Source organism: Pseudoliparis swirei, chromosome 11 (genome assembly GCF_029220125.1).
Source record: "Pseudoliparis swirei isolate HS2019 ecotype Mariana Trench chromosome 11, NWPU_hadal_v1, whole genome shotgun sequence".
In the NCBI taxonomy this organism is placed as follows: Eukaryota; Metazoa; Chordata; class Actinopteri; order Perciformes; family Liparidae; genus Pseudoliparis; species Pseudoliparis swirei.
Window position 1 is genome coordinate 3,415,969 of NC_079398.1, and position 14,215 is coordinate 3,430,183.

At 43.6% G+C, this 14,215-nt stretch overlaps 2 protein-coding genes across 3 annotated transcripts; both read left to right on the forward strand.

Moving 5' to 3' along the window:
* The first annotated feature begins 648 nt into the window (after positions 1 to 648).
* LOC130201813 (serine/threonine-protein kinase Nek9) lies at positions 649 to 9,385 on the forward strand. Its single transcript, XM_056426942.1, has 23 exons — positions 649 to 1,208; positions 1,750 to 1,927; positions 2,023 to 2,078; positions 2,158 to 2,228; positions 2,318 to 2,423; positions 2,533 to 2,664; positions 2,760 to 2,870; positions 3,002 to 3,066; positions 3,182 to 3,232; positions 3,332 to 3,524; positions 3,623 to 3,767; positions 3,858 to 4,058; positions 4,508 to 4,554; positions 4,687 to 4,848; positions 4,941 to 5,049; positions 5,146 to 5,307; positions 5,438 to 5,605; positions 5,687 to 5,746; positions 6,642 to 6,829; positions 6,943 to 7,095; positions 7,599 to 7,703; positions 7,794 to 7,847; positions 7,941 to 9,385. Exons 1-23 carry the CDS (start codon positions 1,023 to 1,025, stop codon positions 8,121 to 8,123), a joined length of 2,886 nt encoding a protein of 961 aa, XP_056282917.1. The 5' UTR covers positions 649 to 1,022; the 3' UTR covers positions 8,124 to 9,385.
* Positions 9,386 to 11,925: 2,540 nt separating this feature from the next.
* Positions 11,926 to 13,015, forward strand: acyp1 (acylphosphatase 1, erythrocyte (common) type). 2 transcript variants are annotated; one of them, XM_056426713.1, is made up of 3 exons: positions 11,926 to 12,023; positions 12,149 to 12,236; positions 12,684 to 13,015. In XM_056426713.1, exons 2-3 carry the CDS (start codon positions 12,156 to 12,158, stop codon positions 12,897 to 12,899), a joined length of 297 nt encoding a protein of 98 aa, XP_056282688.1. In that variant the 5' UTR covers positions 11,926 to 12,023; positions 12,149 to 12,155; the 3' UTR covers positions 12,900 to 13,015. The 2 variants fall into 2 exon arrangements, with proteins under 2 accessions (XP_056282688.1, XP_056282687.1); XM_056426712.1 differs by lacking the exon at positions 11,926 to 12,023 and having other exon boundaries at positions 12,030 to 12,236.
* Positions 13,016 to 14,215: the final 1,200 nt, after the last annotated feature.

A 14,215-nucleotide genomic window follows, 5' to 3' on the forward strand; every position in this document is an offset into this window, starting at 1 on the left:
CCTGTCTTCAAAATAAATTTTTTTTAAAAGAAGTATTTGCAAAAAAACTAAATCGGCTGCTAGTTTGAGTTCAGTTCTCTCGAAAACGAAAACAACAACTGTAGGCTATGTTAGTGTTTTCGACGAAACTATAATTGTAACGGATCCCCGTAGGCCTATATGATTTGGCGTGAGAATTACTGCTGGTGAAACTTCTTTATTTTCTTTCTTTCGGTGTATAAACATGAACCAAAACTCTTGAATAAATACCACCTGGTCACCCCCGTAAGAGCTTTAGCCTCATACGAGTCCATTAAATCTATGAAACTTTATATGAAATGCGCATCCGTTTGTAACATCTGTAGCCGTACCATCAAGTTTGTATTTTAACATAAAATAAAGGTTTGCTTCCTTTTAACATTTCAAAATAAAATTCCGATTTAACTCTAAGAGGAAGTAGATTACAACATCTATAACATTATTAAAACAATACAATATAAAAAGGCATACATCAAAACCAATAAAGCAGATACAAAAGAAGGCAATCAACACAAAACAATAAACCTTTCAAGGGGTTATTTACAATAATAAAACAAACGCTGATAACGTCCACCGACCCCCATGTTTCCTGCCGAAGAGCGCGAGACAAGTCATGTCGAGCAGGCTTAGTGCCACGACCGGAAGTACGCTATGTTGGCCTTCAGCGTAAAATACACGACAGCGCTCTCCGACACATGACTTTTATTCTGAAACTTTCAAAAAGTGGACTGAACGTCCTCGTTTTGGTTGTGTTACTCTTAACGCTGTCGAACTATTTACACGTATTTTGCTAGGTTGTATTTTTCTTTTTGTTCTTCTTCCTACATTATGTGTGTGTTGAGTGGCTTTTGACGCATCTGGTAACTTAGTAGGAGCACTTTGAGAGGTCTCCCCCGGGAAACATGGCAGACGTGTGTACGGGTGTGTAGGAGTCTTTCCTCAAGAGTTGTGGTTGGGCCTGTTCGGGTTATTTACATCGCTGCTGAACAGTTCCCGGTGCAGCCATGTCACTCGGGGAATATGAAAGACATTTCGACTCGCTGAACTCTGATTTGGACGGCGGCTCGGTGGTCAGCGAGGGATCCGCGTCTAGCACGTACAATGGCGAAGAGGAGAAGTTGCATTACATTCCTATCCGGATCCTCGGAAGGGGGGCGTTTGGCGAAGCGACCCTGTACCGAAGAACAGAGGTGAGTTGTGTTTACTTTTCCTAAAAAGTGCACGTTTCTTACTTTATGCCGTGCAACAAGAACTTCCCTTCATGCACACGTCGTTGTGGAACGTGTTTCTTTCATTCGCCATGTGTACCTCTCCAACGGGGCAAGGGAAATGTATGTCTTATGCAAGTGTCCACGGTCCTCATTACGCAGTGAGAACAGACTGGAGCCACGGTGACGCGCACGGTAACGAGATGTGTCACACGTGGTTAACAGTGCTGTCCAGTATGCGTCTGGCTCGCTCCTCTGTTTCCAGACCCCTGTGAGACATTCCTGAGTGAGAAGTAGATAAGTTACTTCCACTGTTTGCTTCTTTCCTGTAGTCCAGTTGGGAAGACTTCAGAATGTCCTTGTTATCCCCTCCCTTCTAAAAGCGCATCGTGAACCACTTATATGTGTCTATTCGTTGTATTATAACACAATAACACATTGTTGACCTGTGCAGGAACCCATCTCGACAGTATTATGGTTGTTTTCATTATTATTTAATGGCATGTCCCCCTGTGGCTCATAGGACAACTCTCTGGTGGTGTGGAAGGAGGTGGAGCTGAATTCCCTCAACGAAAAGGAGCGCAGAGACGTCATGAACGAAATCAGCATCCTCTCCATCCTGGAGCACAACAACATCATCGCCTACTTAAATCACTTCATGGATAAAAACAGCTTGCTCATTGAGTTGGAGTATTGTAATGGTAAGTACATATTTAGTCCATTCAGAAGATGTGATTGAGATTCATTTGAATGCTGTTTGTCTGTGACTGCATGATAAATGCCCGTATCGTCGCAGGAGGAAACCTGTATGATAAAATCAACCACCAGAATGGGAAGCTTTTCAGTGAAGAGGTACGAGTGCACCATGGCCCGTGTTTTATACAAACAGACTGTTCTCTACTATATCTTCTCCTTTAACTTGGTTCTTTAGGTGGTCATTTGGTACCTGTACCAAATAGCCTCAGCTGTGTCCCACATTCACAAGGCTGGGATCCTACACAGGTAAGTTATCCAGCACATTTTCATGCCCTCAATGGGGACATATGCATGAGTGCTTTTGGTAAAGCAACCATCCCTTTTTTGTCTTTCAGGGATATCAAAACTCTGAACATTTTTCTGACCAAGACTGACCTCATCAAGCTGGGTGACTATGGCCTTGCAAAGAAGCTAGACTCTAAGTCTTCAATGGCAGAGACTGTAAGTTGTCGTCCCAATAAATATTATCAGACTAACTAATATGATACATATTAATGTTTTTCTTCTTCTTCTTCTTCTTCTTCTTCTTCTTCTTCTTCTGTAAATCCAGTGTGTGGGAACTCCATATTACATGTCACCTGAATTGTGCCAGGGATCAAAGTACAACTTCAAATCAGACATCTGGGCCATGGGCTGTGTCATTTTTGAAGTCCTGGCTCTTACGAGGACATTCGATGCAACGGTTGGTCTAGAAATAGTTTTCATTATTTGCTTTATTCTGAAAATTAGATTTCCCCCGCTCCGGAATGAACACGTTGTGCTGCCTGTGTCCACCAGAACCCTCTGAACCTCTGTGTGAAAATAGTCCAGGGCAACTGGACCATGGAAGTGAACTCCGACGTGTATTCATCCGCATTAATCGAACTGGTGTACGAGTGCCTCGATCAAGTGAGTTACGGGAATAACCAGAGAAGAGTTGGATTGTTATGAAACAAATGATTTGGTGCCAGAGGTTTCACTGTGTCACTAAAAGCCTCTGTGAGGGTCGGTCTGATTCTTGTGATCTTTTTGTGGTGAAGGACCCCGTAAAGAGGCCGACATCCGATCAGATTCTGGACCAGCCGCTCATCGCCTGCTGTCGACAGTAAGTTGGATGAAAGGGAAAAGCGTGTTTTTTTTATGAGGAACATTATTGGGTGTTGGATTCAAGAGAATCTAAACACCCGTGACAACCCACTGACGACCTCGTTCTCTATCAGGGAGCTTGAAGAGCGAGTTGCCCTGCTGAATTCAGCAATGAGAAAGCCAAAGTAAGTCGTTAGCAGTTTGGTATTCTCCGTTTGTTAAAGCCTGCCCATAGTGAAGTCATGTGTTGTGGTATTCAACTGGGTGTCCTGGACGCACCACAGGCTGAGTACAGCGACTGACACCCCTGTCGCTGTGGTGACCACGCGCTCGCGGGAGGTGTACTTCTGGGGTGGAGGGAAGTTCACCCCCCAGAAGATGGACACGTTTAAAGGAGGCAGCATCGCCCAACATGTGTGCGCAGGAGAGAGTCACTTTGCGGTGGTGACCGTGGAAAAGGAGCTGTACACCTGGGCAGTGAGTATTCACCACTTCCCATCGTGCTGGAAGAGAGACGCTGGGTCCGGTTGTTCCCGCGCTTCACTCCAAGGAGCTCTCTCAAACTTCTTGTTCAGAATGTCCAAGGCGGAGCCAAGATGGTGGGCCAGCTGGGTCAGGGAGACCAGTCCTCGTACCGTCAGCCGAGGAAGGTGGAGGAGCTCCAAGGGAAGGCCATCCGCCAGGTGGCGTGTGGGGCGGACTTCACCGCCTGCGTCACCGGTGAGTGAGAACGTCTTCCGACGAACAAAAACAACCCCATATTGTTCTGTAAAGATGTATTTTTTTAACCCTCTGCTGATGCTTTTGCAGACGAGGACCAGATGTACATGTTTGGGTCGGACTATTACGGCTGCATTGGAGTGGAGCGGGAGCTCGGCACGGAGATTCTGAACCCGGTGCTTTTGGAGTTCTTTGCGGAGCGGCCCGTCCGTCAGGTTTCATGTGGAGACAACCACGTGGTGGTGCTGACTCATAGCGGGGACATCTACTCCTGGGGCTGCGGAGAGTACGGTACATGGAGTTGCTGTGTTTACTGTGGCTTTGAGCTGTGTCGGCCTCTGCCATATTGTTTTCGCTGTTTTTGCAGGTGGATATAGATAGATAGATAGATAGATAGATATATACTTTATTAATCCCCAAGGGGAAATTTGTCGTAGCAATAGCAGCACCAATAAACTAAACACACAAGAATAAAAAATAAAATATAAAAAAAACAGGGATGAAAGATATAGAAGTATACAAAGTAAAATATAAAATAAAATATATATGTATATATACAACATATATGCATACATAATACACAATACTAATGACAAATTAAATTAAATATAAAATATTAAATATAGACAGTGTGCAAAATGCAAAGTGTGTGTATGTGTGTAGTGTAAATAATATAGTGGTCTTTTAAAAAAAATACAGTCAAGCGTAGAATTTACTCTTCTTTTTTTTTCATGGCGCAGGGCGTCTCGGCCTGGAATGTGAGGACGACTTCTCTTCTCCGATGCAAGTAAGATGTTCTTTCCTGTCCTGGCATACTCTTCACTGTCTGTCAGTATTCAGTAAAATATAAGTGTTTTCTTTAGCAATATGGTTGCATTTGTAGCAATCAGAAGTACTGTCTGCTGTCTGGTGTTCCCAGGTGGTGATCCCTAAAGGCGCCATCATCTCCTCAGTGTCATGTGCCAGCGATGGGACCTTCTTTTTGACCGAGACTGGCAAAGTCCTAGCATGTGGAAACAATGAGTTCAACCAGCTTGGTCTGAACCAGGAAATCTCCGGTCTGAAAAACCACCCTGGAGAGGTACGAGGCGATACACACAGGACCGTCGTCATCACTATTCTAGGGGATGCAGATACGTTTATGTTTTGTTTCTGTCTCTGTGTACACGCCAGGGCTCTCAGGGAATCCCGTACATCACGACACTGACTTTGGTGAAGCAGCTGGCGAGGTTCAAGATCAGGGTCATAGGCCCAGGGAAGAGCCACACGGCTGCCATTGATGGTACCGTTTAAAGAGGCCGATTATCTATCTTTCACGGAAGTGACATTTTTCTCCATTTCACAGAAACATAATTTCCCATGATTCTTCACTTTGCAGAGCGTGGTCGTCTGATCACCTTTGGTTGCAACAAGTACGGACAGCTGGGCGTGAAGGACTTTAAGAAACACCACGGTGTCCAACTCCTTGTCGGACCCTTTGGAGGGAAGATAGTGACCAAAGTGTCTTGCGGGGACGGCTTCACCATTGCAGCCACTGAGGGTGAGACCACACCTCGTCCTGTTGCCCTTCTGTTGCAATACTATCTACTTTTCAGAGTTTATTTCTTTCCAGAAGCCCCTGCCCGTTGGTCCTGGGGAAACGTCACCACCTGTGTTTGTATCCCTTGCAGACAATCACATATTTGCATGGGGAAACGCAGGAAACGGGCGGCTTGGGATGCCAGCTGATAAGGGATTTGGTTCCGAGGTGTGCCCTGCCATGCCGAGGCCTATCTTTGGTTCCCTCCACCATGTACCGGACCTCTCTTGCTGTGGCTGGCACAGCATCATCATCATGGGTTAGTCATCACAACCAGGCACTTGCAGTGTCCTCGTGAAAGCAGCCGGCTGTCTAAGATAATATATTTTCTCCTTTTCAGAGAAAGTGCTCAACTCCAAGACGATTCGCTCGAACAGCAGTGGGCTGTCAGTTGTTAGTGGTATGTCATTTTCTTTTGTCACTAATTTGTGTATTGATTCATTTTCTTTACTCTAGGTATACATCCTCATGTAATCCTAAAAGTCTACATTGTTTGTGCCTGTGTGTATGTATATATATTAGGGCTGTGAAACGATTAACATTTTTAATCGGATTAATCACAGGTTTTTGTGGATTAATCATGATTAATCACATATTACCGATATTCTCGATATATTTTGTGAGAACATAGAGATTTATGACAAAAGACGGATTTATACATTTATACATTCTTCTATACAATGGTGCTGCAACTCAGCAGTTATTTAGCAGTTTTCTTCCATATGGAACATTAATACATCTTCATCCTAAACAGAATGTTTAACCCTCCTGTTACCTTTCGGGTCAATTTGACCCCATTCAATGTTTAATGGCGGTGTTCTTTGGGGTCAATTTGACCCCAGGCTGTTTTTCACTGTGTCAAACATATAAGAAATATCAACTTTTTTATTTATTTAAAGGGCTATTTAGGTAGTCAACAAACAAACATAAAGTACCTCACACTTAAACTTGGGAAGCAATATTAATTCTAATAATTTTCTGGAGGTTTTAATTGCTGGGGTCAAATTGACCCCGAGGGTAAAATATGTTAGTAAATGTAAAGGTAACAGGAGGGTTAAACAGAACATGTTTCTCTTGTTTGTCAACCATTAACTCCACCATGATACAATCTAAAGGCCTCTAGTCTTCCTCTAGCAGCTGCTGAGGCAAACTGACTGTGTGGGTTTTCTTCATGAACTGGGCCGTGATGAAAGGGACGGCGGGGACACCGCTGCAAAGCTGAAACCTCACCGGCCTCACTGAGTTAACGCGTTATTTTTCACAGCACTAATATATATATCTATCTATCTATATAGGACTAGCCCAGGAGGCATCGACATCTTCCGTGGCGCTGGACACAGGAGCTGGTTCAGAGACGGGGTGTCGTGACAGGGGTCTCAGTGGTACACTGGAGGATAACACGGAGGAGTGCCTCATGAAGGCTGCGATGACGTCACTGAGCGGTCAGACTGGGGAAAGCTCCTGCCCTTTCTGGCTTAAAAAGGTTTGTTATCATAGAAGTGCCAAGAAATAAGGAAACGTTTGTTTGAATGGTAAAAAACAAAAAACCTCTGAATGGAGACTGGGTTCTAATTCAGGGAGATCTTCATCCAACAGGAGCTTGAGAATGCAGAGTTCATCCCGATTCCAGACGACATATCCATGCCTCACCAGCTGTCTTCTATCTCCGAGAGCGTCACTCTGCCGTATGAGGATCTGAAGGCGCTGAAGGCTGCGGCGGAAGCAGTCGGCACGAAGAAAGACCTGTCGGTAAAGCCACGATGACGGTCCTTTCACTTACTTAGACATGAAGTACTCCAAGTACAAACTTCTAGAGCAGGGGCCAGGAACCTTTTTGACTGGGAGAGCCATAAAAGCCAAATATTTCTCAATATATTTCATTGAGAGCCATATAGTTGTGGGGGGGGGGGGTGCAGGTGACTTTTTCTTTGCTCCGCCCCGATGTGAGCCGGCATCGGAGCTCTGTTAATAAAGTTTAATAAAAGAACAAAGACGTCTTTCAGAAAAGGACCTTACATTATTTCGGCTGTAATTTGGCACGATAGAGAAAATTTCAGGGGGGCGGGCGGAGATTTTTTTTTTTTTTTCAACTCAAAATTGTCTGGGAGCCATATGCCGTCACCGGAAGAGCCACATATGGCTCGCGAGCCATAGGTTCCCGACCCCTGGTCTAGAGGGTCACAGTCCTGATGTTCATACGGTTTAATACTGCATTTTTTAAAAAGGCGTTCACTGTGTCCGCTTTTATTCAGACTAAACGAATGAGCTGTGATAAAGTCAATGGACTGGAGGAGGATGACGTCGGCATGAAAGGAGCAACGGGCGCTTGCTGCAAAGCAAGTCGCGAAGTCACACAGGTATCAAATCCGCACACTCGGCACCGCGAATGATGACCGAATCATTCCACACCGTCGCCGCAGTATTTGACGGGAGAGCTTATTTTGCAGCTGCGAGAGACGGTCGCCAATCAAGATTTGAGGATCCAGACGCTCGAGAGGCAGGTGAGACGCGTTTCCCGAGAGCCGCCCGTCCGCCTCGGTGCCGAGTTCGATCCCTTGTGCGCGAGTAACGGCGCGCATCCCTGTCCCCTCCAGGTCAACGAGCAGCTAAAGGAGAACGAAAGGCTCTGGGCGGCAATCAATCGGTCAGCGCAAAGGGAAGCGGGGTGCGACAGTAACGGAAACCATCCCTCCGATGCCCGAATGCCCGGGGACGGAGGAGAAAGAGGAGGCGCGTTCACAAACCACGGGGGCCGGTCGACAGGGGCCAGTGTGTGACTTCCTCCTGCAGATGTCTTGCTCATGGGCGGAGTGTGAGGAGCACGTATTGAGGCAAACACGCTGGTTGGATGGAGATCGGAGGCTTGGTTGGACACGCAGCCTCGTGCCCATTCAGAGGTCACCTGCCGTGCACGGCGAGTTGCATTATTACAACCTGTTACATGTGTGATACTGCGTAATGCCTGGCACGCTCTCATGTGCACACCTGTGTTCACCTGTGTGCAGTAATCTAGCTCGTTTTTTTCCACAGACTGAAATGTTGGCTGGATTCAACATGAAGCACCTGACACCCGTGAGGGACACTCGCATCGTGTTATTATGTAATGTGAATGTTTTAGTGGTATTGTTAACTTTAAGGGGTGTCACCAGTGAGGCTTCGGTCCTTCGTGTATTAATAGTTATCAAATAACACACAAGACCATCTAATGCATCCAAAGATTACGGTTTCTTGTTGGCAATTTGTGAGATGGGCTGCCGGGATGTCGACGTCCAGATCCATGATGACTCATGTTAGCGCCGTCTTCCAATTTGAAACCATAACTTTTTTAATCATATATCGCTTTATTTTTTATTATTTTTATTTCATTCAATATTCTTGAAAGGTGAAAGTACCAAAGACAAAAAAAAGCTTCTAACACAGTTTTTCCACATATATGAGAAATGCTATTCTAAACATATTCTAAATATCTCACGCAAATATAAACTTTTTTACATGTGCATGTTTTATTATATGAAAGTATTTGTGTGAAACACGAAACTACTGATTTAATTTTTTCAACAGCTGCTTACTTAGTTATTACTCTTCTTGAATTCATGATGGGGAAGCACACGTGTCGGTCTGTGTCTTCTTAAAATATGAACAGTTTTCTTTTAATGTGAATGCATTTATGATAAAAGCTCGCGGCTATAATGTTGTATTCCTCTCGCGTTCTTTAACTATTGTATCCTTCGTAGGTACTTTCTGAAAAATTCTTTGATGTTTTGCATAATTTGTGAAAACGTGTGTGTGTGTGAGTGAGAAACACCTTTGCTTCCAAGCTGTTGAATGCAATGTTAAAAACAGTCAGTGCCTCACCAAGCTATTAAAACCAAAATGTTTGCAATTATGAAAATGCTGGGCCTCAGATGTTGACAGCATCTAAAAAAATATGGTTTACTTTTATGTCAGCAGTTGTGGAGATGTAACAGTCGTATAACCATTTCATCGCGCTGTTGCTTTTTGCTTTGTGTAAAAGTCATTAATAAAAAAGTTGTCTTTTGTCAATAGTCAATATTTTCCATAATGTAAGTTCAAATAACCTGCAGCTATATCTATTTGTTGATATTAATATAATGATGCACTAGTCTCGTAAAGAGCCAAAAAATATCCTGGACAGTTTGAGATCACATGAAATATTTGAGAAATTGAATGAAACAATTGGGAGACTACTAACTAATAAGATGGTGATGGTTGACTTGATCAGCTGTGGATGTGTGGTTCTAATGGTTCAGGCCAATGTTTCCTCACTTGGACCATTTGGGCTGAGAGGTTCCAGCTGGGAGTCGGCCTTCGTGCAGATGTCTTGTATTTACCTGGTTCCGTCTTTGGTTCTTTTTCTTTACAACCTGAATAAAATCAGAAAAAGTTGATGCTTACTCAAATCAAGAATCTATAAAACAACAACAACAATAGTCCATTGATGTATGAGAGGTCAAAATACTTGACCTGTTGAAAGAGGCCGACGTGTTCCTACCTCTGGACTCTTGCTGTGGGTTTTCCAGAACTCCTCGATGGCGGATCCCTTGGTCCTGTTCCGGTAGGTGTTGAAGACTCCGCGCTGGGATTGTTTCACTCTTTCACAGATCTGGACGTGCTTCTGTAATCTTTCGCTTGCAAACTTTCTATTGCAAAAAGTGCAAGGAAGCAGCTGCAGGCTGGCGTCCGCGCTGTCTCCCCCTCTCGGCTGCCTCGGCTCAGGAGGCCTGGTGGAATGTGAGGGTTGAGAGACGGGGGGAAGCCTCGGTCCCCCTGACAGTTTTCTTCCTTCTGTTGCAGCTCTATGGGAAGTTTTCTGCTGACTCATGTGAGGCACATCTTGTTCTTCATCATAAATCCCATAATTGCTTTCTCTCTTCCAACGTGCATCGCCCATAGAGGCAGGACTGAGATGTCTTTCTTTTGCTTTCACTACTCCATCCTGTGACTTCACACCTGTCGCTCCCCAAATGACATTTTCGTCCCTTTCTTTTCTTCTGGTAAGCTCTTTCACTTTCCCCCACCGTGGTTTATTCAGCTCTCCGCTCACTCCTTGCTCAGGAACTGTGATCTGATGAGTCGCTTTATAATCTTTTTTGTGTAACTGTGCAACTTCCATTTCCATTCTTTTCCCCCTGGCCCTTTCTTCTTGATATTGTGTCTCCTGTCGTCTTTCTTGTATCTTCATTTCTCTTCTCGCTACTTCTCTCCTCTGCTGCTCAGCCAGCCTGGATGTTGTCTCAGTGTTTCCCCTTTCTGCTTGTCCCCAGTTGCGTCTCTGCTCCTCGCTCTGTCGGTCAGCAGTGTCTCTTTGAAACTTTTGTCTTATTTTTTCCTCTATGTTCCAGAGCTTCTCCTGTAGCATTAGCTCTTTTGCATGAATTGCTCTGGCCATCTGCAGTTCTCCCCTGGGCTGTCTGCCGTCTGAGTCGTTTCTTGGCTCTTGGGCTCCATCGGTCTTTCGAGTGCCATTTGAAGAATGTTCTTTGGGTTTTGTAATAGTCATTTTTTCTAAATCACACGGATCAAAAGAGTCTTGTTTCCTGGGTTGGTGAGATCTCCTGTGACTCACGGGCTTGTTTGGAAATGGACGGTTTTCCCCGTCTGCTCTCCCAGGTACAGCAGCGTGCTGTGCTTGAGCATTGATGTTTATTGTTCCTGCGATGCTGTGCTTCCCTTGAGGACTGTGTCTTCCTCCTGTGTGTGTGCTCATGACTTCAGCCGATGCCTTTGAGGTTGTTTGATTGTGAAAGACACCTGAGCCCTCCACGCCGACTGTTGACGATTTTTTCGCCTATAATTTCTGAGGAGAGAAAAAATAGAAAGAGAAAAACTGTCAACAGAAATGCTGTGCATCTGCAGTGTATGAACATAAAGTTAAAGCAGTAGTGTGATTGCATCAACTTTGTTTGAGTCCCAAGTTAGTCTACGCATATGTAGGCCTAATACATCTCCTGTTTAAATGTAGAAAACCCTTTTTATTACAGATTCTTTGATTGAACTTGACAATCTATTCTTGACCTTGACAACTCGCTTTCAACCAAATTACAGACTTTAAGATGACCTTTTCTCAGTTGTCATGCAACTGTAGTTAAAGTTTACAGTAGACGATTACTTTCTTTACATGACATACAGTTGTAACATTATTGGGCGCACACTCATCCATGTCCACCAAAAAGTAATCAGCAGATGAAGTTTGATGAAGATAACATCGTTAAAAGCTCCAGAATAAGCGAGCCGGTGGACCTTGAGTGGAGGTTTAGTTCGTGAACTGCTGTGTTCAAAAAATATTCTGAAACAACACATTGCTGACATGACATTTATTGCATAACATTCCCGACATCCAAATGACAAAGATCATTGTCAGAAAAAAACAAGCTTCTGTACAATTGTTGATCTCTTGGTCACGTGCATAATATTAAACATGCAACTCACATTTTGAATGTCGTCGGAATTAAAAGCATCTGTGACAAAAGTTACTCCAGAGTAGACACAATGACGATGTGACTCATCTTCCCCAAACATTCGTTGCCTAGAAACCAAACGTCTCGGATGCTCTCTGATTGGCCCACTGGTCACTTCCGGAAATGGAGTCCCGTATGCTTTAAAAAGAGATCTTTTGGAGCTGGATAGTGTCTCACGGCTTCCTTTACGCTATTCAGGTGAATTATTGGACACGCAACGAGCTTTCCTGTATGCGTAATAATATGCTTAACGTGCTAGTTATCCAGGTTCAAAATAGTTTGAGCATACAAACACAGCTACTGTCGCGTTTCTCCTCTTCCAGGTGCAAGATGAGCAACGAAGACCTCATTTCAGTGGATTATGAAATTTTTGGCAGAGTGCAAGGTGTATTTTTTCGGAAATATGCTCAAGTGAGTTTGACATATGTGAAAAGTGAGCCTCCACATGCACAATTTACAAGTTAGAGTAATTCTTTAGCTTGTCATTGAGCTGTCAACTGCATGTCGTGGTTGATTTAGGTATACATTGAAGAAGGATGTGAGATGGAGCTAAAAGCTTCTGAATTAACTGGACTTTGAGTGTATGTATATGAGAAAAAAAGTGGCATTTTGACATTAAAGCTTCTAAAAATAAATTCTAGTGAACTTAAACATGTCTGCTTTAACAAAAATGTTTTATTTTATTTTAATTGGAAAATAACAATTCATTTTTGCTCTATATATAATGCTTAGAGATCAAGTCGTAGTGTTCACAACCCATCATGTGCAATGTATGCAACTAATATTCCCATGACAGCCTTACTCTCTGTCAGTACCCTACATCTGCTATTTTATAATTCACCATGTTTCATTTTCCAGGCAGAGGGGAGGAAGCTGGGCCTGGTGGGATGGGTCCAAAACACAGGTGCAGGAACGGTTCGGGGGCAGCTGCAAGGCTCACGCAGCCGGGTGAAACAAATGCAAGAATGGCTGAAATCCACCGGGAGCCCCAAGTCACACATAACCAAGGCCGAGTTTAAGAATGAGAATACGGTCAATAGCCTGGAACACTCATCTTTTAACGTAGTAAAATAATAAAAAACACAGATTTTACTTGTAATATTACCTTTGACCCAGATGTTTTATTAATTTATTTAATTTTTAATAGTTGGATTGCAGTATAATAAAATGAAAACTCCTTCCAGCCTGCATCACATTGTTGAATTTCATTGTAGCAACCCGCAATAAGGGAATGTTTGATGAGGTTACGACATTGATAATAAACTTCACATCTGTTTTGAAGGAGGCATTTGCAAACAAGTCAGAATCAAGCAGACATCCTGGTGAGCAAACAGGCAATGGTATGACCTTGAAATCTGTCACTGCATTCATTGGGCTCCACTAAGACAGACTGAAAACATCTGAGACTGATTAATGAATAAATACTAATCAAACTGCTGCTGCCCTCCTTTTGAAAGGACTGATTATGCAGGCGGTTGTGGAGAAGCCCTGATGAAACAGCCAATGATGTAGGATCAATGAAACCACAAATTGTGTTAATTTGAATAAGCAGGAGAAATATTTGTGAAGAAAGTCACTAATGATGTCAAGAGACAAACTTGCCAAGAGGTATAGAGGGAGGAGACATGGCATACACAATAAAAACCTGACCACTTCTTCACACACATGTGATGGAATTGGATATTAACTTGTATGACGGAGAGAAAGTGGTACATAAAGACAAAATATGTGCCATGAATGGAATCGGGAGGGATGAAGAGTGAAGATAGTACATTTTCTCCCTTGGCTTTATGCATTAATGTCACATGATAATTTACTGGTATTGATTCCATTATTTATTCCATTTTTGTCCCCTCCACTAAAAACATAATTGGAACCAATAATGGAAATGTTTGTGAGTGAAGATGAAGTAGGGTATGGTAAAAGAACAGAGGAGCCGCTTTAGAGACACCTAACCTTGACAAGAATCGTATGATTTGGCCACAGTGCATCTCTAGCTGTTGCCCTAGCTTTACTAATGCCAACCACATAATGTCAACCACATAATTGCCTTTCTTATATCTACATGTGTGTTTTTCTTCTCCTGCCTTTTTTTCTGTATGTCTTTCCTTATGAAGTTATATATTCTTTTTCTGAAATTCATGATTCGTTATTTAAGTAAATACAATAAAGAACTGTGCCTAGAGTCATTAAACAAGTGTGGGATCCCATGATCGCACACCCCGGACAGCAGGTGGCGGTACACACATCCAAAGCTGGTTGAACCGGATAAAAGAGGACCACGGCGGGGATGCTGTTAGTCCTCCACACCACAAGATGGCGCTGTTCGATTTGTCTGTTGACTGCTCCGGTCTGCTCTCGATGTTACACGTTGACTGTAAACAAGACCG

Excerpts from the sequence above, each read along its gene's own strand:
- LOC130201813 (XM_056426942.1), top strand. The coding sequence starts at position 1,023 with ATGTCACTCGGGGAATATGAAAGACATTTCGACTCGCTGAACTCTGAT. Across the intron at positions 1,209-1,749 it reads CCCTGTACCGAAGAACAGAG|GACAACTCTCTGGTGGTGTG; the intron begins GTGAGTTGTGTT and ends TGTGGCTCATAG. Across the intron at positions 6,830-6,942 it reads GCCCTTTCTGGCTTAAAAAG|GAGCTTGAGAATGCAGAGTT; the intron begins GTTTGTTATCAT and ends TTCATCCAACAG.
- acyp1 (XM_056426712.1), top strand. The coding sequence starts at position 12,057 with ATGCGTAATAATATGCTTAACGTGCTAGTTATCCAGGTTCAAAATAGT. Across the intron at positions 12,237-12,683 it reads TTTTTCGGAAATATGCTCAA|GCAGAGGGGAGGAAGCTGGG; the intron begins GTGAGTTTGACA and ends TTCATTTTCCAG.